Consider the following 25749-nt stretch of genomic DNA (forward strand, 5'->3'; position numbering starts at 1 on the left):
TTTCAGAGATGAAGGGAGAGGGAGATAGAGACAGAAATATTGATGATGAGAGAGAATCATTGATTGGCTGCCTCCTGCATGCACCACACTGAGGATTGAGCCTGCAACCTGGGCGTGTGCCTTGACCGGGAGTTGAACCATGACCTCCTGGTTCATAGGTTGATGCTCAACCACTGAGCCATGCTGGCTGGCCAAGTCTCACCCACTTTTAGCTGAAGCCCCTCTGGGGTGGATCCACCTGGGTCTTGCCTGAGCTGAACCTGAACCTGAGCCCAGTGCATTAGCCCCAGGTATTTGTGCCAATTTTCCCTCACCCCCTTCTTCCCCATACTGCAGGGGTGTTTGCACCTGCCAGAGCACCTTCTCGCCTTGAAGTCCTTTTGTGCACTTCTTGAGCCTCTTTTTGCAGGTGTCTGAGGGTGCTGATGGGGTGGCTTAAGCATTGCAATCTCGCCCCTTTCTGCAGCAGGCTGGGGGAGTAGTTCATTCATTTTTATTGCGAACACAACAGACTCTGCTGGGAGCTGTGCTGGAAACTGTGGATAAAATAACATTTGAGCCCTTACACTGTGATCAATACTGCACAGAGGTGGCCTCAGTTCAGGAATGTAAGACATGTAAAGCTCTTAGACAGGTGCCTGGCCCCCACCAGTTCTCCTGAGTGCCAGCTGGGATTGTTAGTTTATGCTCCCAGATCCCCACTCTACAGAGGGGGAAATGGAAGCTTATAGGTGCTTGCAAGTGTCATGTAGGTGGTAGGTGGCTGTGTCAGGATTCGAATCCAGAACTGTTGGGCTTACAAGTCCTGTCTCTGAGGTTAAATGAGATAGGTATGATTTCTGGTTTAGCAGGGAGGTGCTCAGAGAAAGCAATCCTACCATAGTGACAAGTGCTACAGTAGGCTAAACGGAGGGTGCACAGCGAGGCCCTCAACCCACACCCGAAGGATGGAGAAGAGACAAGTATTCCAAGCAGAGTCCTCGGTGTGATCAACGTTGCTGCCCCGTCACCCAGGGGATATGCCTCAGTCTCCTTTGGGCTTCACTGAGGAGGCACTAGCTTAGTGGTCTGAGCACATGCTCAGTCCGTGATTAATCATTGAGGGCAGGGTTGTGTCTGCTCCTTCCAGCCAGACTCCTGGGACCTATCATTAGGAAAGACCCTTCCTCTTCCAAGTACCATGTGACCTGAGTCCAGCAGTTCTCAACCTGTGGGTCGCGACCCCTTTGGCGGTCGAACGACCCTTTCACAGGGGTCGCCTAAGACCATCCTGCATATCAGATATTTACATTACGATTCATAACAGTAGCAACATGACAGTTACGAAGTAGCAACGAAAATAATTTTATGGTTGGGTCACAACATGAGGAACTGTATTTAAAGGGCCAGAAGGTTGAGAACTACTGCCTGAGTCCCTGTCACTGCTTAGGAATCCCCCAGCCTTCTTGGGGACACATGCTCATGGCCTGGGTTAGCTCTGTGCTGCCCAACTATCTCACTCCACTCGTCTCTCCAGTGAGCATTCGGCTGTCCCATTGGACTGCTTCATTGCAGTTATGCATAAAGGAATGAAGCACATTATAAGATTATGATTGAAAACTAAGCTAAATAAACCCCACCATTGCTTTGCACCCCCACAAATCAAACTGTGTTTGTTTGCCTGTTTCCCTTCCAGTCCTTGTCCACAGGGCAAGAGGGTTTTTATTTATTTATTTATTTATTTATTTATTTATTTTTTAAAATATATTTTATTGATCCTTTACAGAGAGGAAGGGAGAGAGATAGAGAGTCAGAAACATCAATGAGAGAGAAACATCGATCAGCTGCCTCCTGCACATCCCCCACTGGGGATATGCCTGCAACCAAGGTACATGCCCTTGACCGGAATCGAACCCAGGACCCTTCAGTCCGCAGGCCGACGCTCTATCCACTGAGCCAAACCGGTTTCGGCAAGAGGGTTTTTATATACAGTTGTGCCTCTGTCCCTTGCTTCCTTTTCACAGTTGGAAATGAGTTATCAGTTAGGAAATGGCCACCAGGTGGCGCCACAGCACCAGACATCTGACTCCAACCGCCTAAGTCTGTAATACCTGGTGGTGAGCCATCCTTGAAGTGCTTATCTATGGAAGTTTATTTTCAATTTTCTCTTTAAATGCTATGCTTCTCATAAATGTTTATTATAATAACTGAAAAAATAGAACAGGTATACAAAAAGTAGAAAGTAAAAGTGTCATACAATGACACCTTTAAGAAGCAATGATAAAGCCGAAACCGGTTTGGCTCAGTGGATAGAGCGTCGGCCTGCGGATTGAAAGGTCCCAGGTTCGATTCCGGTCAAGGGCATGTACCTGGGTTGCGGGCACATCCCCAGTGGGAGATGTGCAGGAGGCAGCTGATAGATGTTTCTCTCTCATCGATGTTTCTGACTCTCTATCTCTCTCCCTTCCTCTCTGTAAAAAAATCAATAAAAAATATATTAAAAAAAAGAAGCAATGATAAAAACAATTAAATAGATACCCTTCTGTACGTGTATGTGTGTTTACAGTAGGCATAAATATTTAAAAACATGTCCAAATGTCACTTTCTCAGTGAGGGCTTCTCGGACGCCCCCCTACCCCCTTCAAAATTGTAACCCTGTCCCCTTCCCACTTTCCCTGTCCCCTTTTCCTGCTTTGGTTTTTTTCTCTTATCTATCACCAGCCGGATTACCATATATTATACTGAATGCTTTATTTGTATTTGTTGTCTGTTTACTCCAGAATGTACAGGGGAACTTTTGGCTTTTTCTTCACTGCTCTATGCCCAGCACCTGGAACAGTGCCTGACATATACGAGTGTAGACTTTCAGTAAATGCACATTGAATGAATGAATGTAAATATGTCCTGAATTTGTGGACATCTTTCTCTGTCTATAAATATTGATCCATCTCATCCTTTCAATTCACTGCTTAGTGTCCCCTTGAATGGACACATTCCACTGCCTGTCCTGAAACAGCCATGTGGTTTCTCAGTGTTTTCTTGCCTTTTGTAGGTGGTGTTGCAGTCAGTGGCCTTCCTGGAACATACTCCCTGCAGTCTGATGATTTCCTTGTTTTGCTCAGATTCTGGGTTTAGTGCTTTACATACAACATATAATATAGTCCTCATACCATAAACCTCACACCTGTGAAAGGTGCCACTCTTAGCTTCTCTCTTTGCAGGTGACAAGCCCCTGCCCAAGACCACACGTATGCCGAGAGTTGAGCTACAGCTCTTGGAAGGGGATTCATCCTTTATTTTTCAACCCACACCTGAGGATATGGTTTTATTGATTTTACAGAGAGAGGAAGGGAGAGAGAAAGATAGAGAGAGAAACATTGATAGATTGCCTCCCGTGCGTCCTGACCGGGGATGGAACCTGCAGCCTAGGTATGTGGCCTGACCATGAATCAAACCCAGAACCTTTTGGTGTACAGGATGATTCTCCAACCAGCCAGGGCAGGGGGGCGTGTTTCTGTATTAAGGATATTACTTCCTCATCTCTCATGTAACATCACAAACACCTTTCCCCCACTTTGTAGATTGTCTTTCATCGTTTTTTTTCTTTTTTGTTTTTTTTTTGTCTTTTCTTTCATCTTTTTAATAATGTCTCTTCCTAGTCAGAAGTTTTAATTAATTTTTATTGTAGTTAAACCTGCCAATAGTTTCCTTTGTTTTCTGGCTTTTGTTTCACCCTAGAGAGGACTTCTTCACCCTGAGATTATTAAAAAGTGATTTGTGTACCCACTAGTATTTTTGTGATGATTTTTAATTTAAATCTTTAATCCATCAAAAATTTATTATATATAATACTAGAGGCCAGTGCATGACATTTGTGCACTAAGGCAGGGTGGGGGCGCAGAGGGGTGGAGGGCTGTTCCTCAGCCCTGCCTGCGCCCTCTCGCAGTCTGGGAGCCATCAGTCAGACACCCTTAGCGCTGCTTCTGAGGCAGGAGAGGCTCCTGCCACCACCGCTGCGCTCGCCAGCTCGCCAGCCCGCCAGCCGTCAGCTGGGCTTCTGGCTGAGCGGTGTTCCCCCTGTGGGAGCGCACTCACCACCAGGGGGCAGCTCCTGCATTGAGCATCTGCCCCCTGGTGGTCAGTGCATGTCATAGCAACTTGTCATTCCACAGTTTGGTTGATTTGCATATTACCCTTTTAGGATAATATAGGATGGGGTAAAATTTTAAACTAATGCCCCCCTCAAGTGAATAGTAGATTGTTTCACCAACATTTATTGACTAGTGCATTCTTCTTCACTGTTTGAAATGCTGTCTTGGTTGGATATTAATTCTCATGTATCCTGGGTCCTGTGTTGTGGACTGCTCTGTCCTGCCAATCCATTCATCTCTCCTGGTGGGACAAGCCCCTTCTCATCATGCTGCTTTTCTGAAAACTCTGAGTTCTTTTAACTGTTCTTCCAGATGGAAGTTTAAATGAATGTGTTGAATGCCAAAATGAATTCCCTTAGGATTTAGAATGAGCTTACATTTATACATACATCAGCTGGGGAGAGTTGATGTCTTTACAATATTGTTCCTTATTAAGAGAAGTGAAATAGCTCTTCTTTGATTTTAAACTCCTTTTTTTTGTCTTCTACTAAAATTTCATAATTTGCCTCAAATGAAATTTGTACATTTCTTAAAAAATATATATGTAGGCTCTTGTGCCAGTACATTTTTGCCATTTATTGTTTGGATAGAGGAAACAGTTGATTTTATGGCCAGATATCTAACACCCATGGCTTTTTCCTTAATCTAGTTCCATTTTCTGGTTTGTTGATGTCATCCTTCCTTGTATTTTAACACTGCATCAGATTTCTTGTTCTTATTTTTTATTTCTTTGGTCATTTTAACAAGATTTGAAAAGGGGAAGGCGAATGTGTTGACCAGTTTTTGGTTTTGAAACCAAAATCTATTTTTATAGTTTGATGTGAAAATGTCATTTTCTCTGTATACCCCTGGCCAGCAGCAGTGTCCAGGGACGTGCAGGCCAGGCAGGCGCAGGCCCGGCAGGCACACCTAGGGGTGCATGTGGGAGTCAGAGAAGGCTGAGCCCTGTTCCCCTCGGGATCGCACAGCAGCAAATGGGGAGAAAAGAGGGCCTTTGACAGGTGTGTGGCCTTTGGCACTCAGTGCTGCTCCTAAAGGTGTGCCGTCCGCTGCCAGTCAGACCAGTTACTAGTAAGTCTTCTGCCTGTGGCAGGGACTTGGGGGGAGAGAGGGAGTAACTCATTCCTGTCCCCATCCTCTGTCCGCCCAGACAGTGCATGTTGGGCCCATGTTCACCCGTGTGAAATACCTGAACCTCCACACCCAGAGCTGTAACTCCCCGACAATGGTTTGTACAGGAAAGGGCGAGCCCTCGTTACAGGCCTGGTTGTTGAGATTCTGTTGGGGGTGGGGAGTGGAGTGGGATGTAAGGGTGTAGAATCCCTTTTTAAATTTTTAAATTGTTTATTTTGAAATAATTTTACACTTACAGATAGATAAATAGAAATTCACATATACCCTTCACCCAGCTTACATGTTAACAGCTTACCTAACCACAGTACAGCTATCAAATTAACATCGTTGCAGTACTGTGAACTAAACTGTCGACCTTTTTCATATGTCACCAGTGTCCTCCTAACGTTCTTTTCCTGTTCCAGGATTCAGTCCAGGATTCCTCCTGCATTTAATTGTTGAGTCTCATGAGTCTCCCAGTCTGTCAGTTTCCTCGTCTGCCCAGAAGATCACATCAGATCCTCATTGGATGAAATTTATGGTCTTATTTTTGTGCTTCTGTTTCGCATATGTTAAAAGCGTCTCCTCCAGGAGACTTCATCGAGCCCTGGGTATCATTACAGGTGCCCAGCTGGCTGGTACTCTTGTGAAAATCAGCTTCTCCTGCCTCCCCAGGCTGCCCTTCTCCAGGGCAGGTCTAAGTAGTGACAGTGTTCTTTCTCCAGGGGCAGGGGAAGCAGCTAACCAGCCCACCCTTGCCATCTTCTCTGAGGCTTGCGTTGTCAGATGTCCTCTTCTCTTTCTCTTGCACTGTTAATATTTGGTGGTGTTAATGTAACTCATTGTGCTTGAGAACATGCCCAGGAGTGTGAGAGTCCACGGCCAGCGTAGCTTTCGCGGGTTCAAAGACTTGGAGGGAGGGCTGATGCACAAATGATACACAAGATGGAATATTATTTTTTTAATTACCGGGGAACCAGAGGACAGCCTAACCATAGCGGTCAAGCTCTCTCCGTTGCTCCATTCCCAGCTGCTTTTATTAGCTAGAATACACAATTGCCTTTAGGAATGCAAACAGACATATCAATGGTAATGTTTAGCAAACAGTAGATTGTCAGGTCTTGGGGGAGTTTGCTTTAGGCCATTGAGTCAGCAGCAGGTAATAAAATGTAGATATTCACCCTGTGAATATCAAAAGGAGTCCTGGCCAGCCTTCTGCCAGACTCCTCACATTTATATCAATTACTGTTGATCTTGGTCGCCAGCACAGGAGTGCCCAGAAAATCCCAGTCCCCATCTCCTGCCTGCCTCTCTTGCCTTCCCTTTTCTGCCCAGCTGGCCCGGGGGAGTCAGGAACTTCTCCCCCTTTGCAAGTCGGCCTTTCCCTGACAAGATGGTGTTCTTCCATCCGATGCCAAAGCTGTCCCGGTGTCTGGGGTAGACAGTCCTCATCTCTTCATTCTCTGTCTTACCCCCATTTCCTGTTCTCTTCAAGCCCTCCCACAGTATCCCTAGGCCTCCCATTTTCCTACGGAAAACTCTGCCTCTGCTTCCGATGGAAAAATCAGGTCTTCCTTACCAGCCAGTGGCTGCAGGTGGGCCTCTCTCTCCCCCTGTTTTCCGCAGCTTTGTTTGGAGCCAAGGAACCTGTGGTTTCAAGAGTAGCCATGTGTGCTCGCGTGGGGCATGGGGAAGCGCTAGCCGGCCTCTTCGTGAAGCGTTATCCTGCCAATCAGAGCATTAGTTTTCTTTTGAGAGCCCTTTCTCATATTTCTCCTGTTGCCTTAACTTCAAATTGGTTTATCATAGTCTTGTACTGAGAGCATGCCCATGCCTGCCCCGCCCCAGGTGGGGGGAAGGAGGAGGTGAGGGGGTTAGCACTAGCCTCAGCTGTCATTCATTGAGACATTCACATGCATCATCCTATGAACCCTTCAACATCTGTGAGGGAGGAGGGACTGCGATTCTCCCCATTTTTACCGATGAGGAAGGTGAGGCATAGCCAGGTCTAGAAACTTGCCAAAGGGCACAGAGTAAGTGATAGGTGAGAATTCAGATCCTGATGAATCTGTTCTGTAAGCCACAGAGGCACTGGCTCCTTTTCCTGACTCAGAGGTGGTACCATGGCTGTCCTGTTCTTAGTTCACCAAACCTGCGATGGATGGCAGGTCATGCACCTCGGGCTGGAGCGAGCTGAGCTGCAGGCTATGGTAAGGCCTCCGAGTCCAGCTGCCCACAGACAGGAGAATAGGTGCTGTAGGTACGTCTCGCTCTTTTCCAAGTGAATGTAAATAGTGCTGTGGCCATTAAACCACAAACTCATTTAAAGATGTTGGTCATTTATTATAGCTTTTTGTTATCAAGGGTTTTTTATTTTTATTAAAATATTTTCATTGATTTCAGAGAGGAAGGGAGAGGGAGAGAGGAGAGAAACATGATGAGAGAGAATCATTGACCGGCTGCCTCCTGCATGCCCCATGCTGGGGATCGAGCCTGCAACCCTGGCATGTGCCCTGACGCAGAATTGAACCATGATCTCCTGGTTCATAGGTCGATACTCAACCACTGAGTCACACTGGCCAGGCTCAAGGGTTTTTCTTAATCAACAGATGTAAAACAGAGAACTAAATTACTTTCAGTGTTGAAAGGGAAGGTCTCTAAAATGCATTTTCATATATACTGATATGTCTGTATATTTCCTTGTATTTCTACATACAGGGATGTGTGCATAACTGATGCCCTACATATTGTGAACTATGTAACCTGGGCACAGGCCCAGGGGCTGTGTGTGGGGGGGACTTTTCTATTTTGTACCTTTTCCCCCAGTTTATATACTTTTAACATGTACATGTTTTACTTTTATGTAAAAATTCAGGAAGTCCTCCTACCTGCAAAGGTTAGGCATCCCCAGGGGACTTGATGTTTCTGAGGAGGAGATGGGCCTTACTCATCCCTGCTTCTCGGGCTTCAGCACAGTGTGTGGGCTGGGGGGTGGGGGTGTTGGTAAGTGCCTGTCACCTGTAGACCCTACCTCAGCTCCATAAATGTAGGTGCTTCCCTTTTACCCATCTGTATTCCCTTTTCATGGTATCTGCCCACTTTCACTCTCTAAACCCTGCCCTCCTAAACGCTGCTGCTTTGTCTCCACGGAGGTGCAGTGGTGCCTCCCAGCCCATCCCCTGCCCCTCAGTGAGGAGGTGAGAGGTGGGATGTTGAACATCTGGTGGGATGGTATGAAAGGAGCAGGGGAGGGCGTGGGCGGACACTGCAGTGAGTGATGGCATGGCAGGTCTGACGTGCTTACATGGCCAGGCCGCTCTGTGAAAGCCGCCAGACGCTGCTGCTTGCCAGGAAAAGAGGCTTGGCCAGCTTAGAGAGGGTCAGGAGGAGGTAGAGATAACAGCAGTGCCAGCCACACAAGGCCGGCCTTCCTGAGTGCTGGCAGGTGGTCCAGCCCCAGAGGGATGGGCCCCAAGGAAACCTTTTGGCAACACAAAATCGGGTCCTGTGTCTGTGGTTCAGAGTGTGTGTGTGTGTGTGTGTGTGTGTGTACACACGTATGTACACTTATTGCTCCTGCAGTGGGCCAAATATTGGTGGAGGGGTTGTGGGCAGAATCCCGCTTTGTTTCCTTCCTATTCGTCTTTGTCGCAGCCTCTGTTCAAGACGCAGGAAGGTGGAGCAAGCTTTGGCCACGTCGGCGGAGAGCAGCCCCACGCCGAGGAACTGGGCCTGGCGTCCATTTTCATACTTGTCCGAACATTTGGAAGAGATCACTCTCCTGTAATTGAACATTCCTGGATGTGTGTATTTTCTTTGAAACAGCCTCCATAAGCTTAGAAAAAAGTGGTTATTCTGCCTTCTCAACAGTGGTCTGCACCAGACTGTCTCATGTTATTTTCTTGGTTTCCTGAGCCTGAAGTGCTGAAGCAGAATTCTGAGTTTGGAAGGAAACCAACGTTGCATATGGGATTTTCCTTCCCCTCCTCAGGAGCCCACACACACCAGACCAGACGCTGTCATAGGGAAACAAGAGACGTGGGATTGTTCTGTGGTTCTGCTACAACTGCCACGTGCTTGCGGAGTTACATCATGAGAATCGCTTTTTCTCCTGCTGTGTTTTGGTTTCCAAGGAGGCATTAGCAGTTGGAGTGTGTGTGTGTGTGTGTGTGTGTGTGTGTGTGTGAGAGAGAGAGAGAGAGAGAGAGAGAGAGGCAGAGGGAGAGTGGAAAACAGGATTTTGGTGTGTACAGATTAAAATGGCCCAACTAAAAAAGCTGGTGCTCTTACTTTTAGGCCAGTGTGGCATGGAACACAGTCAGTGCGGGCATGTCAAACCGTAACCCTAAGTGACAGTGTAATTTCTCTCTGAGCGCCAGTTTCCTCATCTGTAAAAAAAAAAAAAAATTTTTTAAATGCATATACATCCTTAGCCAGAAAGGATGACAGCAATGATCAGACTGCACAGCTCAGGGCTTAGGAAAAACTTTGCCATGTTTGCTACACAGATGTGTCGGGGCCGCCTGTCAAACAGACTGTGCCTGGCTTGTTTGCCGTTGTGCCCCCAGTGCCCGTGTTAGTCTAGGGTGGGCACGGGGCTGAGATAAAGGGAGAAGGGAGAGGATTCCCGGGGCTCCTGGCACACTGGCATCACACACCTGCGCGCTTCCACAGCTGCTCACACTGCCCTCCTGTTCTCCGCTCTTTCCTTGGAACACTCCCACTGGTCCTTTAAGACCCAACTCAATGGCTCTTCTCAGAGTGATGTCTTCCTTGACACCCCCCTCCCCACAAGGTGAACCTGTAATGTGACCTTGCAGGACTTTCTCCCCAACCTGCACCGCAGGACCCTGGAGCACAGGGCTGTGTCGTCTTCGACTCTGGGCCCTCAGAACTGGTCCACCAGCTGTCTCAGTAGAGGATGACTTGGGGCTGTTCAGTGAACGATGAGCACACTGCTGATGAGGCTTTTAGGTCAACATCTACCTGGTCATAACAGCCCCAAGTCATCCTCTCTTCCTTTCCCTCACATGCAGTCCAGTAACAAGTCTTGTCTGATTCACCTCCAGACCTCCTCTCAGACCCATCCCTGGTCCCTGTGGCCAGCAGTCTTGTCATCACCGTCCCTTACCCACCACTGGCTTCACTGGTCCTGTTTTTTGTGGCTCTCCAACCCAGTTCTCCACACAGTAGCTACAGTGACCTTCAAAACAGATCAGGTCATGTCACTCCCCTGCTCAGAACCCTCTAGTGTACTCCAAATAAGTCCCAATTCCCCACCGTGGCCTGCAAGGCCCTCCAGGCCCTAGCCCCGGCCTGTCTGTCCACCGCCTCCCACTCTCTAAGCTCCAGTCATGGCCATCTGCCTCCATCACAAAGCTTCTACGCTCATGTGCATCCCAGGGCCTTTGCATTTGCTGTGCTCTCTGCAAAGAACAGTCATTTTCCTGTGGCTGACTCCTTCCTAAGTTTCAGTTCAAAGGCCACATCTGCAGAGAGTCCTTCCTGGACCACCCTGGCAATACTGTATTCCCTCCATTGTGTTTCTTCAAGACATTTCTCATGATCAGAAATTATCTTCCTGTTCACGGTATTTTCTCACTCCCATCCTGGAATGTGAAGTCTATGGGAGCAGGATTTGCTCACTTCATGGTCTCAGTACCTGGAACAGGGTTTCTCGACCAGGCATCTCTGAATTTGAATGGGGGAAAATGGCATCTTTATTTTTACAAACTTTTAACTGAGATATAACATTTCTTTCAGTTACTAACAGTGAATCACAGTAATATTGACAGTATCTGGGACTTTGTCACCAATAAAAATCACAAATATCCAACACCCATTTTTGATAAAAACTCTCAGCAAGGTGGGAATAGAAGGATCATACTTCAACATAATAAAAGCCATATATGACAAACCCACAGCCAACATCATACTCAATGGGCAAAAACTAAAACCATTTCCCTTAAGAACAGGAACAAGACAGGGATGCCCATTCATACCACTCCTGTTCAACATAGTACTGGAAGTATTATCCATTGCAATTAGACAAGAAGAAGAAATAGAAGGTATCCAAATTGGAAAAGAAGAAGTAAAACTGTCCTTATTTGCAGATGACATGATATTGTACATAAAAAACCCTAAAGACTCTGTCAAAAAACTATTAAACTTGATAAATGAATTCAGCAATGTAGCAGGATACAAAATTAATGCCAGGAAATCTATGGCATTTCTATACACCAGTAGTGAACTTACAGAAAGAGAGACTAAAAAAGCAATCCCATTTACCATCGCACCAAAAAAATTAAGATGCCTAGGAATAAACTTAAGAGGTAAAACACCTCTACTCAGAAAACTACAGGACATTGAAAAAAGAGATAGAGGAAGACATAAACAGATGGAAGAACATACCATGTTCATGGATTGGTAGAATCAACACCATTAAAATGTCCGTACTACCCAAAGCAATCTATAAATTCAGTGCACTTCCCATTAAAATACCAATAGCATATTTCACAGACCTGGAACAAACTCTCCAAAAATTCATCTGGAATAAAAAAAGACCCCGAATAGCTGCAGCGATCCTGAGAAAGAAGAACAAAGTAGGTGGGATCTCAATACCTGATATCAAGCTGTATTACAAAGCCATGGTTCTCAAAACTGCCTGGTACTGACACAAAAACAGACATATAGATCAATAGAATAGAATAAAGAATCCAGAAATCGACCCGAACCAATATGCTCAATTAATATTTGACAAAGGAGGCAAGAACATGCAATGGAGTCAAGACAGTCTCTTCAATAAATGGTGTTGGGAAAATTGGACAGATACATGCAAAAAAATGAAACTAGACCACCAACTTACACCATACACAAAAATAAACTCAAAATGGATAAAGGACTTAAATGTAAGACGGGAAACCATAAAAATACTAGAGGAATCCAAAGACAACAAAATCTCAGACATATGCCGAAGCAATTTCTTCACCGATACAGCTCCTAGGGCATTGGAAACTAAAGAGAAAATAAACAAATGGGACTACATCAAAATAAAAAGCTTCTGCACAGCAAAAGAAATCATCAACAAAACAACAAGAAAGCCCACTGCATGGGAGAACGTATTTATTTGCCAATGTTATCACCGATAAGGGTTTAATCTCCAACATTTATAGGGAACTCATACAACTTAACAAAAGGAAGATAAACAATCCAATCAAAAAATGGGCAAAGGACCTAAATAGACACTTTTCAAAAGAGGACATTTAGAAAGCCAAGAGACATATGAAAACATGCTCAAAGTCACTAATCATCCGAGAGATGCAAATCAAAACAACAATGAAGTATCATCTCACACCTGTCAGAATGGCTATCATCAACAAATCAACAAGTGCTGGAGAGGATGTGGAGAAAAAGGGAACACTCGTGCACTGCTGGTGGGAATGCAGACTGGTGCAGCCACTATGGAAGACAGTATGGAGTTTCCTCAAAAAGTTAAAAATGGAGCTCCCATTTGACCCAGTGATCCCACTTCTAGGAATATATCCCAAGAAACCAGAAACACCAATCAGAAAGGATATATGCATCCCTATGTTCATAGCAGCATAATTTACCATAGCGAAGATCTGGAAACAGCCTAAGTGCCCATCAGCAGATGAATGGATTAGAAAACTGTGGTACATCTACACAATGTAATACTATGCTGCTATAAAAAAGAAGGAATTCTTACCATTTGCAACAGTATGGATGGGAACTGGAGAGCATTATGCTAAGTGAAATAAGCCAGTCAATGAAAGAAAAATGCCACATGATTTCACTCATTTATGGATAATAAAGACCATTATAAACTGATGAACAAAAATAGATACAGAGGCAGAGCAGCGTTGAACAGACTGTCAAAACTACAGCGGGAAGGCTGGGGAGGGTTGGGGGGCGGGAGTGGGGTGTAAGAGATCAACTGAAGGACTTGTATGCATGCATATAAGCATAACCAATGGACATAAGACACTGCGGGGTAGGGGAGGCCGGGGGAATGTGTGTGTGTGGGGGAAGGAGGCATATGTAATACTCTTTGTAATACTTTAAGCAATAAAACAAAAATAAAATAAAATGAATATTAAAAAAATCACAAATATTTTCCTATCAAATATTAGCTGTGGGTATCTTAGAATGCCTGTGCTCATACTGCTTTGAAATTATGGTAATTTCCAGATCCACCAATAGATCTTGTCCTTTAATGCAATAATAAATAAATAAATAAATAAATAAATAAATTTATTTTCTTACTGCATCGCAATTGTTTTAAAAATAATTTAATGACTGTACTTTTATATAATTGGTTTCCTGAGAAATCCTGTGTAATCAGTTTCCTGTATAATTTTATGCATTTAAAAACATTTATGTGAGAAAGGGCCTTGAGGCTTCACCAGTCAAAAGGGTCCAAGGCACACAACGGTTAGGAACTCCTAGCGTGAGTTTGCCTGCGTGACGCCTGAGCTCAGTGAGTGGATGGATGGATGGTGGCATGTATCTTCCCCATTGACGTGGGCCCCTGTGTGACCTTGGGGTTTAGGAAATAGCCTTGGTCAAGGTCTTTGGAAATCTGTCTGACACTGAAAAAAAGGCATTTGTTACAAAGCAGTGGGAACCAGGCCCCGTGTTCTCCTCCCCTTTCAGACATGGCTGTCTCTTGAGCTTCTCTCTGTGCCTCTCCTTCTGACCGACTGTCCCTGCACCCAGCAGGATTTGGCAAACATCTGCTCCCAAGGGTACAGCACCTCTGTTTGGTTAACCAGCAGAGATTAGCATCTCCGGGTTCCGAGTTCCCAGGAGAATGAGGTGGCCACTGTGGTTCAGTTAGTCCGGCCTGGGAGGCTTGGCTCCCATTGTCAGGGGTCCACCTGTGGGGTTGGGAAGGGGTTCTTAGGGAGCGGCTGAGCCGGGCTGACCTCCTTGTTGGGAGTCTGGTTCTTGGCCAGGAGTTGGGGCTTGGCCAGGCCTCAGGGACTGAAGGTGGATGGGTGGAGGTTTCTCTGGGCCCTGGAAAGGATCTTCCATTCTGTTTGGTTCTGTTTTTTTCTTAGCATGTGAAATATCACTTGTCGGAGAATTGTTGCCCATAAATTAGTCTGTTTTCGTCAGTGGCGAGACATACAGGAGTGAGATCGGAAACAAGCTCTGTCTGTCTTTCTGGCTCAGGCTGCCGGAAGCATAACGGGTACACAGACAGTCAAGATCAGACTTGTACCTCCTTGTTTCCATCTTTTCCAGTGACCTTTGGGCTTGACCTTGCTTACCAGGACTGAGTATGTCCTTGGCACCACAGACCCAGCATGTCCTAAATTAAGTTCATCATCTTTTCCCGCACCTCTGCCCCTTCACCATCATCCTTCTGGTACCTCCAGCCAGAACCCATTCATCCTCGGCTTGTGCTCCCTCCTGCCCTCAACAATTTCTATTGAATTTCTGCCCTTACTGCCTTTTGGTTTGTCTCCTTCCCTCTGACTTCACTGCTACAAACTTAGCTCAGAGGACCCTCCTCATCTGTTGCCTGGGAAATTGCAGTTGGCTTCCAGCTGGAACCTTTGCCTCCCCCCCGCCCCGCCCCCCCATTACATTCTCCCTACTCTCCTTGCCACTTTCCTGCAAAAAAGCTGGTGTGGCTACAGTTCTGTGATGTTTGGTGATGTGATAAATGCTGTGCTAGAATTGTGTACACACACATTGGTATAAAGCAACTGATGTTGCTTTGGGTGAGCCAGGCATGATAACCAGACGAAACGATAGCTGAGTAGGATCTTGAATGCTGACAGAATGGGGGACAGCATGAGCTGAGGCACCAAAGTGTGAGTCACATTAGCTCCCTGTGCTTCCGATTCCTCTGTGCACTGTGGGTGTAATCGTAGGGCCTGCCCGAGGACTGCAGTGAGGGCTAGATGAGCTGAGGTGTGTAAAACGCATGGCACCAGGCAAGTGCTGTGCAATATTAGCTGCTCTCCACATTATTGCTGCTGACATGGTCTGGTGCACAGGCAGACACAGCAGAATTCGTTTGTCTTCTTCACCTGCCTCCACTTTAAAACAAAGATCACAAACTCTAGTGCCTGCAAGGGCCAGGTGGGCCACCACTGCTCAGCGCAGCTGATGGTTGTCAGGAAGGGATGTGGGCCCGGTACTGCCAGGTATTCCTAGTTTCAAGAAATGTCAGAAATCCAGGATTCTGCATGAAACCGTTCAAGTTTTAAACATTGGTGGTTAATTTAAAAAATATTAAAACCTGTGCAAGCCCAACAAAGTACATCTGTGGGCCACATTTAGCCTAAAGGCCATCAGCTTATAATCTTTCTTTAAAGGTCTCTGGGGTCATCTGCTCAAATCTGTCACACCTTTTCCCCAGGGGTGGGGTCTAGTTGTCTTTGAGGGCTGGTTTTTATGAGCTCCTTTGCCTTGCAGGACTTCTCCTGACGGGTTATGTCACCGACAGAGGCTGCCCTGAAGCTCCCTGTGGCCTGGAGACTATGTACAGGAGGAATGGTCTGATGGCTAGTGTGTTGGTCACCTCCGCCACTCCACAGGTACGGAGACTGCGAGAATCTGACAGTGGGGGCAGCAAAGCTGCCAGGCTCCAGCTGAGTCATGAGCAGCAAAGCTGTAGGGCTCCATGAATACCACCATTCTTAGCACTCCCGAGGCCCTGGCCACGCCAGGCGTGAGATTTGGGAGGCAGTCAGTCCTGAGGACCAATATGTTTCTGAAGTCTTTCTCTTCAAAGAAAAACAAATAGCTGCTCGGTCCAGTGTTAGCAAGTGCCACATTCCATGTTGGTGCACGAAGAGATCAGACCTTTCCCCAGAAAAGCCGCCGCTGATTATAAATAAGTCACACATTCCGGAATGAAGTCAGACAGAACTGATTCCAACTGGCCTGTGCTATTATTTACCTTCCTCAGGAGGAAATGGCTGTGAGGACTGGTGGTCTGAGAGTGTCCTGGGCTGGGCCTTTCCCCGGGGGGTTGGGAGTTTTCTTTCCAAGTTCAGTAACGTAACAGAGGCACGCAGGGGAGTGGGTGTCATCTGCGGCCTGGGGATGCCACCACATCCAGTGTGTAACGCCTGGTCCTGTGACTAACTGGCCATGCTCAGTGTCCTGAGCTCACAGGGCCCTTAGAGTGGAGCTGGGCTTTTGAAATGATCCTATGTAATCAGCTAGAAATTCACAGGAACTAGCTCATTTCTTATAAACCTTTAGAAAGTTTTCCTATTTTGATCTCTGGTTCTGAAAAGCAGACTTGTGGGTGCCTTTTAAATTTTTCTGAGGGCGCCAATATAGGTTTAAATAAAGTTACTGCATCATCACTGCCAGCACCACCAATGAATGTATTTGGGGCAGTTTTTGATTCAACAAGGACCCTTGTTGAGCTCGTGTTTGGGGCGATGCAGTGGGCATGACAGGAAAGTGATAAAACCGGAAGCCCAGGAATGGGCTGTTTGGAACTAGAGGAATCAGAATTCTGTTTCTGTTTACAATTACACTCCACCTCCAGGAAAACTTCTTTCTCCTCTGCTCTCCCTGTATATACACATTCGTGCACACACATGCATACATGTATACTGTGTCTATGCACACATATGTGTGTGTACAGATACATGGTGAGCACTCGATAAACATTTGTTGAATGAATGAATGAATACATGTATAATTGAAGTGCTCAATAAGTTTTGGTGACTGAATGGCACGTTTACACATATCCACACCCATGATTAGTGCTTACTATATACCAGGCTCAGTTTTTGCATCCTCACAGACATTATCTGACTTAGTCCTCACAAAGCCCCATGAGGTGTGGACTGTTGTTTTACCCCTAGTTTATAGATGGGGAAGCTAAGGCAGGGAGAGGTGGATAAACTGGCTTTGATTCACATAGCTGGTCAGCGGTGGGTGGGATTCAAAGCCAGGCCTGTGGGACCCAACCCGGTGTGCTCCTGACTGTGATGACACTACCGTCCTGAAGAAAACCTGCCCTGTCACCTGCTGTGCCACTTCCTGGAAGGTGGGTGCGGGCATGCGTGATGCACGGTCCTCTGCTCAGGGAGTGTACAGGGCTGAGGAGAATAGACGGCCAGGTCCAGGGGCATTGATGGTTAGTCTTCATTATTTTTCAAAAGGGTAACACAGGTTTTCCTCAGGGGAGACTGTCCCATTACCCATACAACTTTTAAATTAGCTACCCCCGAGCCACCCAGACCCCTAGAGCCCTAGAACCAGCATCTCCGGGGGCGGGGGGCTGGGGGAGAGGAGGGGTGAGGATTCTGCCAGTTGCTCTGTGAGCTTCATTTTCTATAATCCACTGCAGCCCTGGGCAGTAGGTTCCAACAGTGCCATTTACAGATGGCTGGGACTCAGTAAGATGAAGGCACTCACCTGAGGTTGGGCAGCAGCTGGTGTGGAGCTGGCCTTAACTACCACGGGACCCTGCTTCTTAAGATCATCTTAGGGTTTGGGGTATAGTAGACTCATTTGTGAAGCCTTTAAATGACACAGATTGAATATTTTTCCTATTGAAATCTACAGGTTTAGTTTCTGCTCCTCCTTTTAACCTCACATTTTCAGATATTGACTATTGGTTTCCCTCACTGGCCTAAAAACAATCTAGTTTCCAGTAAGATTGCAAAGTTTTTCCAGATATAGCCGTTTTGGAAAGAGTGAAATAAAGAGGAATTAATAAAAGCATATTCTCTAAATCCCAGTCCAACATGTTGAGGTTAATGGAAACCACAAAATCCCTCTTTGTGGATTGAGACGAATAGAACCATTTATGAACAGGGCACAATTTTGGGGTGGTAAGTGTGATTGGTTCCCCAAAACAGGATTTGATGAAATGAAATAAAATTGAGGAGAAGGTATGCTCAGCATTCTGGGATCCCTGTAGTGTTGGGTTTTTCATGCAACCAGCCACAATTGGGGAGTTTTAACTTGCTTTTTTATGGGAGACACTTTACTTGAGGACTCACAGTGTTCTTCCCTACAAGGGATGCTACTAAATATAACTTTCACGCCTGTCTCCAATGCCAGTCGGTTACCTCTCACCTCATCAGCTCACAGGCTTGAATTCCAAGTGGCCAATGCATGAAATAAGCCTTAAGAGCTCGGTTAGCATTTTGTGTAACAATTTCCTGCAATGAACTCAAGTAGAAAAAAAACAAAAAGGTAAAACTAGGTAATGTCTGAAAGATGTAACGAAACAGGTGATCTCCTCAGGCCTCCTAAGATGGGAAGGCTGGTTCCCTCTGAAAGAAGAGTGGGCTGTTTTTGACCCCCCTGCCACACAGCCAGCTGGAAGCAGGTGGGGTGCAGTGATCTGGGATCAGGTAGATACAAAACCAGGTTCTCTTTCTGGCTCTTCACTTTCCTAGCTGAGCTACCTTGGGGAAGTAACATTGCCTCTACTTCCTTTGTTGTAAAATGGGAATAGTAATATTGTGTATTCAGAGATGTTAACATGATGCATATGAAGTGCTTAGCACCGTGCCTGCAACAGAGTGAAGCACTAAACACTATAAGCTTTTATCATAATGCAGTCTGTCACTCTTTGCCTCCTCAGTTCTGAGGTGTGGGAGGCAGTGACTCAAGTCAGCCAGACTGCTCAGGTGGCATGTCTCTCCCGGTCCCCACAGGGCAGCAGCAGCTCAGACTCTCTGGAGGGCCAGAGCTGCGACTATGCCAGCAAGAGCTACGATGCCGTTGTCTTCGATGTCTTGAAAGTGACTCCCGAGGAGTTTGCTGTAAGTAACAAAACTGACATGGGTGCTGGGTCCACAAGTGGGTGCTAGAAGGGGTCACTGCTCAGGGCTTTTTGCTCTGGTTGGAGAAAACCCATATGCCCAACAATAGGGGATTGTGGAATAAAATATTCTTTATGAAATACCACACAGCATTAGACAGGGTGCCTTCAATCTAAAAACGAACTACCTTGGGAGGCATTCACAATATATGAAAAGGGGGGAACTTTCAAGAAAGGGAGGGCCCTGGCCGGTTTGGCTCAGTGGATAGAGCATCAGCCTGCAGACTGAAGGGTCCCGGTTCGATTCCAGCCAAGGGCACATGCCCAGGTTGCAGGCTTGATCCCCAGTGGGGGTGTGTGCAGGAGGCAGCCAATCAATGATTCTCTCTCATCATTGATATTTCTATCTCTCCCTTTCCCTTTTTCTCTGAAATCAATAAAAATATATTTTTTTTAAAAAAGGGAGAGAGTGAAAAATGCAATTCATGTGGAATTTTTCAGCCCACATAGCACAATTCAGACACTCATTACTGAAGAAGGAGGTGTGGACAGGGCACACTTTGCTTCTAGTAACAGGTCAGCACTGGTTTTTGCCTGGGTATCACCTATCCCCGGTGCTGGCCACTGCGCAAGGGGCCTGTGGGAAGTCGGCAGCCGTGGGCAAACTACGGCCCGTTTGAAATGAATAAAACTAAAAAAAAAAAGACCGTACCCTTTTATGTAATGATGTTTACTTTGAATTTATATTAGTTCACACAAACACTCCATCCATGCTTTTGTTCCGGCCCTCCGGTCCAGTTTAAGAACCCATTGTGGCCCTCGAGTCAAAAAGTTTGCCTACCCCTGGGCTAGAGGGAAAACAGGAATAACGAGGGAAAGACAAGCACACACATGCACAGACTAGCTGTGGTGTTTCCGGGCACGGGTGCTGGCCTTGTGTCTCAGGCACACAGATGGACACTAGGAATGGCCAATACTTGGATTGTGCATTGTACTCACCTATGTGCTTTTTGTTACTTCACAATTTATTTATTTATTTTTAAAATCTTTATTGTTGAGAATATTACAGATGTCCCTCTTTCCCCCCCCCCCCCATTACTCCCCTCCACCCGGTTCTTGCCCCACCCCAAGCCTTCACCACCCTACTGTCTGTGTCCATAGGTAAGATCTTTGGATAATCTCTTCCCACACTCCCTCCTCCCTTCCCTTTCAGATTCGTCAGTCTGTTTCGTTATTTCATGCCACTGTTTCTGTTTAATTCACCAATTTATTTTGTTCATTACATTTCTTGCTCGTTTATTTTGATTTTTAAATTTGATTGTTGTTAGATATGTATTTGTTGCCATTTTATTGTTCATATATTTTTTTAAAATATATTTTATTGATTTTTTACAGAGAGGAAGGGAGAGAGATAGAGAGTTAGAAACATCGATGGGAGAGAAACATCGATCAGCCGCCTCCTGCACACCCCCTACTGGTGATATGCCCGCAACCCAGGTACATGCCCTTGACTGGAATCGAACCCGGGACCTCTCAGTCCGCAGGCCGACGCTCTATCCACTGAGCCAAACCGGTTTCGACTGTTCATATTTTTATCTCTTCTTTTTATTCAATAATACCCTTCAACATTTCATATAATACTGGTTTGGTGGTGATGTACTCCTTTAGCTTTTTTTGTGTGTGTGAAACTATCTTCTAAATGAGAGCTTTGCTAGGTAATCTTGGTTGTAGGTCCTTTTTATTCATCACTTTGAATATTTCTTGTCACTTCCTTCTGGCCTGCATAGTTTCTGTTGAGAAATCAGCTGACAGTCTTATGGGCGCTCCCTTGTAGGTAACTAACTGCCTTTCTCGTGCTACTTTTAAGATTCTCTCTTTGTCTTTAGCCCTTGGCATTTTAATTATGATGTGGTCCTCTTTGGGTTCCTCTTGTTTGGGACTCTCTGTGCTTCCTGGACTTGTAAGTCAATTTCTTTCACCAATGAGGGGAAGTTTTCTGTCATTATTTCTTCAAATAGGTTTTCAATTATCTTGCTCTCTCTCTTCTTTTGGCACACCCATAATGCGAATGTTGGTATGCTTGAAGTTGTCCCAGAGGTTCCTTACAGTATCTTCATATTTTTGGATTCTTTTTTCTTTTTGTTCTTCTGCTTGGGTGTTTTTTCTTCCTCTTATTTCAAATTATTGATTTGATTCTCAGAATCCTCTACTGTTGAATCCCTGTATATTATTCTTTATTTCAGTCAGTGTATGCTTAATTTCTGACTGGCCCTTTTCCATTTTTGGAGAGGCTTCTAGAAGATTCTTGAGTAACCTTATAACTGTGATTTTGAACTCTACATCCAGTAGTTTGCTTCCACTCATTTCTTTCATTTGTGACATGTCTCTTTGTCTCTGCATTTTGGCTGCTTCCCTGTGTTTGTTTCTATGTATTGGGTAGAGCTGTTATGTCTCCTGAGTTGGTAGAGTGGCCTTGTGTAGTAGGTGTCCTATCGGGCCCAGTGGCTCAGCCTCCCCAGTCACCTGAGCTGGTAGCTCTAGGTGCACCCCTTTGTGGGCTGTGAGCACAGTCTTGTTGTAGTTGAGACTTGATTGCTGTTGGTGTCACTGGGAAGAATTGACCTCCAGGTCACTTGGCTGTGAGGACCAGCTGCGACTACAGTGGGAGAGCTGCTATGCAGGAGACACCCCTATGGAGCAAGACTTGCTTCAGTGGGGCTTTGGTGCTCACTGAGTCTGCCCCTTGAGTGTGTCACTTAGGAATGTGTAGAGTTATAATCTGGTATGGTCTGACACTGACCACTGGGTACACTGGCTTTTGGATCTCCAGGGAGGTGCAAAGTCAGTCACTGCCTGGTGCCACCCAGCAGGAGCTACAGAGAGATATGCAGATTCCTCCTCTTTGTATCAGGTTTGGCAGTGTCCAGATGAGGCCCAGCTATGAAGCAAGGCAGGCTGGTGCTGGTGCCAGGTCTTGGGCCTTTTATTGATAAGTATGGGGCTCCCTGACCCAGCTGCAGCTTGTTTGAGAGATTTTAGCCTGAACAAGGACAAGCCATTCATATGCAAAAGCTGCTGCACACAGCTTGGGTGGGGTTATAAATTGGATGAGGTGGGGTCTTAAGGAATCACCAGGGCAGAGCAAACAGAAATGGCTGCCAGTCAGCCCTGTGACCCGGGAGGTCCCAGCATATGAACAATGATCCCTGCAGGCACCTCCATCTGGAAGAAAGCCACCCCTGAGTTCCTGCCCCGATGCCAGACAGTCCAGTTCTTCCTCATATGTGTCTTTGTCCCCCAGAGCCTCACACTGGTGCTGGAGCTCATAGGAAGCAGGACCTTGTAAGTTCAGTTTGTGGTGCTGGCCTTTTAAGAGGAACAGCTGGGTCTCCAGCAGCCTCTGCATCACTGAACCCCAATCCACACTGGTTTTTACAGTCTGTAGTTCCTCCTGCCCATAGGGATTTCTTTTTCCAGCTCTGGGACCCTGGGAAAAGGGTGTGGGGCTGGGACCCCTTGCTTATCCCAGCAGCCTCCTCAGAGATGATCTCCCTCCCAATTAAAAAAATGGCACACGTGGGTGCCGGACCAGTCCATTCTGTGCCTCCATGCCTCCTATTAGTCTCAGTGTGCTTTCTTCTTTACTTCTCTAGTTGTAGGACTTCCATTCAGACAGCTTTCCAGCAGTTCTGGATGATGGTTGTTCTGTATTTTAGTTGTAATTTTGATGTGGTTATGGGAGGCAGTGAGTATAGTTGTTTATCTATGCTGCCATCTTCAAATCTCTCCCTTGTTGAATTTTGTAGTTGTATTTTGTTAGCTACATGAAAGGAATGAAGTAATAATGAGGTTTAAAATCCATTTACTGTTGTTCACTGTGAGGAATGGCAGAGAATTAGGCTACACCTAGAATAGCATTGCCCAGAAGAACTCCGTGGTGAGATTCAGGCCTGATTTTCTAGTCTCAGCCCGAGAGTGTTGCTGGGCCTGCCCCTGGTCGATTTCCTGAGGCTGGGAGGCTGAGGGAGGGTGGTGGATGCTCTGATGGTGCAGTGCTAAAGCTTTGCTGCCCCTGCCAGATCCAGTGGGTCCTTAGCTTAGATGTGAAGCCAAGTCCCCTGGAGTTTTTGGTCTCTGGGGAAGCATTGGAGTTGCCAGGTGTTGGAATGGAACCAGACCACCCGGTATTTTAGTTTTCTGTCAAGTATGAAAGAAAGAAAAGAGCGAGATACAAAAGTCCATTAAAAAATCATTTACGTGATTTTGGAAGATGGTGATGACAATAACATAGTTTTTAATTCTTTCTATATCCCCATATAGCAAACTCGGAAACCCATTAACGATATTTACAATAAACCTAGGTGACAAATTATCCCTATCAAACCCAAAACACAAGTGGCTGGGGATACACCATCACCAAGACCTGCAGAGTATCAACATCTGTGCCGAAGAAAGCAGAAGCAAGCATTGGGGCATTTGATAGGCTTGAGAAGAAGAGAACCCCAAAATTTTCAATAGGATTCCACTGGAAAGTTTGGCAGGTTAATGTGAGGACAGCAACTGAAATTGAGAGGGATATTGAGCACCAAAATAATGGATGGGTGGAAGAGATCTGTGGACTGGCCCCTATAATCTCTTGAAACCAACCCAGCAGGGCTCACTTCCAGGGCTCACTTCTCAGTGCCAAAGAGAAATTCAGTATGGGAGCAGAGTCAAAATAATCAGGATAGGGGAAGTTATGGTTAAGGGAAAAGAAATAAAATAAATAAAGTTGTGTGTGTGTGTGAGAGAGAGAGAGAGAAATCGCAAAAAGCAACTGCATTTGTTTTGTTTGAACACTACATGAAAGCAACCAAAAGGAGAGCTATGTGAAATTAGAAGGCTACCCTGAACTATGTCTCCCTCTTAAAAATTCAGGGAAACTAATTGTACATAAAAATAAGCAACAGGAGCCCTGACTGGGTTGGCTCAGTGGATAGAGCGTCAGCCTGTGGACTTAAAGGTCCCAGGTTCGATTCTGGTCAAGGGTATGTACCTTGGTTGCGGGCACATCCCCAGTAGGGGGTGTGCAGGAGGCAGCTGATTGATGTTTCTGTCTCATCAATGTTTCTGACTCTCTATCTCTCTCCCTTCCTCTCTGTAAGAAATCAATAAAATATATTTAAAAAAACAAAAGCAACAGGAAATGATTGCTGTCAAATCTTTCAATTATTATAAGAAAAAAACAACAACGGTGAGGACAGAGTTCTTATAGATAATGAAAGAATGCCAGAAAGACATGCCACAAAGCAAATGAAAACTGTAATTCTCTATTTTCAAAGCAGCTAAGCAACCTTAGGATCATGCGGTAAGCCTTAAACAGCATAAATCTGAAATAGAAAAAATTCAGGAATGAGGTGACAGAACTTAGGAAAGAAGTGAAAATTAAAAAATGATTTTGGAAATGAAAGTTGAACTAGAAGAAACACAAGAATAAATAAACCCAACAGAATGCCTTAAGGCGGGAGAAATTTTAAGATAAAAATAAATGAAGAAAGAGATAATAAGACTGAGAAAAAGTGACAAACATTGATGATAGGCAAAGAAGATCCAACATATAGATAATAGAAATCTCTGAAAGGGGAGAATAAAACGGCAACAGAACTGAACAGACACTTAAACTATAATGTCAGAAAACTTTCACAAAATAAAAAGATAAGATTCAAAATTACATATTGAAGGAGCACACAATGAAGCTGACAGTGTTAACCCAGAATGGTCAATACCATAGACATATCCTTGGTAAACTGCTGGATATTAAAAGAAAAGAAAATCCTTTGGGCATCTGGACAAAACAGCAAATGGCTCAGAAGAAAAATAAGATTAGGTTACCATCAGTCTTTTTGACAGAAACACTTTTTGCCAAAAGAAAGTAGAATAACAAATAAATCAAGGAAAGAAAAAAATGTGAGCCAAAGATTTTATATCCAGCGAAACCTTCAAGTATAAAGGACACTGATAGCCCTGGCCAGTGTGGCTGAGTTGGTTGGGCATCTTCCCATCCACCAGGAGGTTGCTGGTTCAATTCCTGGTCAGGGCATATGCCCTGGTTGCTGGCTCAATCCCCAGTAAGGAGTGTGCAAGAAGCAGCCAATCAATGTTGTACTCTCACATTGATGTTTCTCTCTCTCCCTCTCCCTTCTTCTCTCTCTAAAAATATCAATACACTGTTCTTAAAAAAAAAGGACACTGATAAACTATTATGAACATGAAAGGCCTCAGAGAATGTTATTCCTGTGAGCTCTTCTTGAGGAATCTACTAGAGAACAAGCCTCAAACAATGAAAACAATTAAAGAAACATCACTCTAAAGACTGGTGGAGAGCAGTAAATACTTACAGTAGTGTTAAGACTAAATGAGAATTAAAAGGGAGAGGGTATAGTATATAATGACTGTATGCCACCATAATAGACATAGTGTGACCATTATAATATAAACTATAAAAATGGAGGAGAATGGAGAGAACACATGCAAAATTTCATAACTCTTCTCAGTAATTATACTGATAGTGGTACCATAAGTGTTGTTTTTCATTGTGTGTATAATATAGGATAAAGTAAATGAATAATTATGGGATACTGTAATCCTCTATATCCTATGTCCTTGGGACCAGGATTTTTGATATGGAAGAAAAGAGATACAGAAGTAATACAGAAGTAAGTTAGGGGGGAAAAGTGTTCTGAATTTGAA

General features: G+C 45.2%; 1 protein-coding gene across 1 annotated transcript in view; it reads left to right on the plus strand.

The window, feature by feature from the left end:
- Positions 1–25749, plus strand: part of RALGPS1 (Ral GEF with PH domain and SH3 binding motif 1) — a 226500-nt gene that overhangs the window by 19598 nt on the left and 181153 nt on the right. Inside the window, exons 2-3 of the mRNA XM_081103397.1 lie at positions 15693–15814; positions 18914–19021. Coding sequence (XP_080959523.1) covers positions 15758–15814; positions 18914–19021 — 165 coding nt within the window. The 5' untranslated portion in view covers positions 15693–15757. The remainder of the gene's footprint in view (positions 1–15692; positions 15815–18913; positions 19022–25749) is intronic.

The sequence above is a fragment of the Myotis nattereri genome (genome assembly GCF_964212035.1).
Source record: "Myotis nattereri genome assembly, chromosome: 12".
Classification (NCBI taxonomy): domain Eukaryota; kingdom Metazoa; phylum Chordata; class Mammalia; order Chiroptera; family Vespertilionidae; genus Myotis; species Myotis nattereri.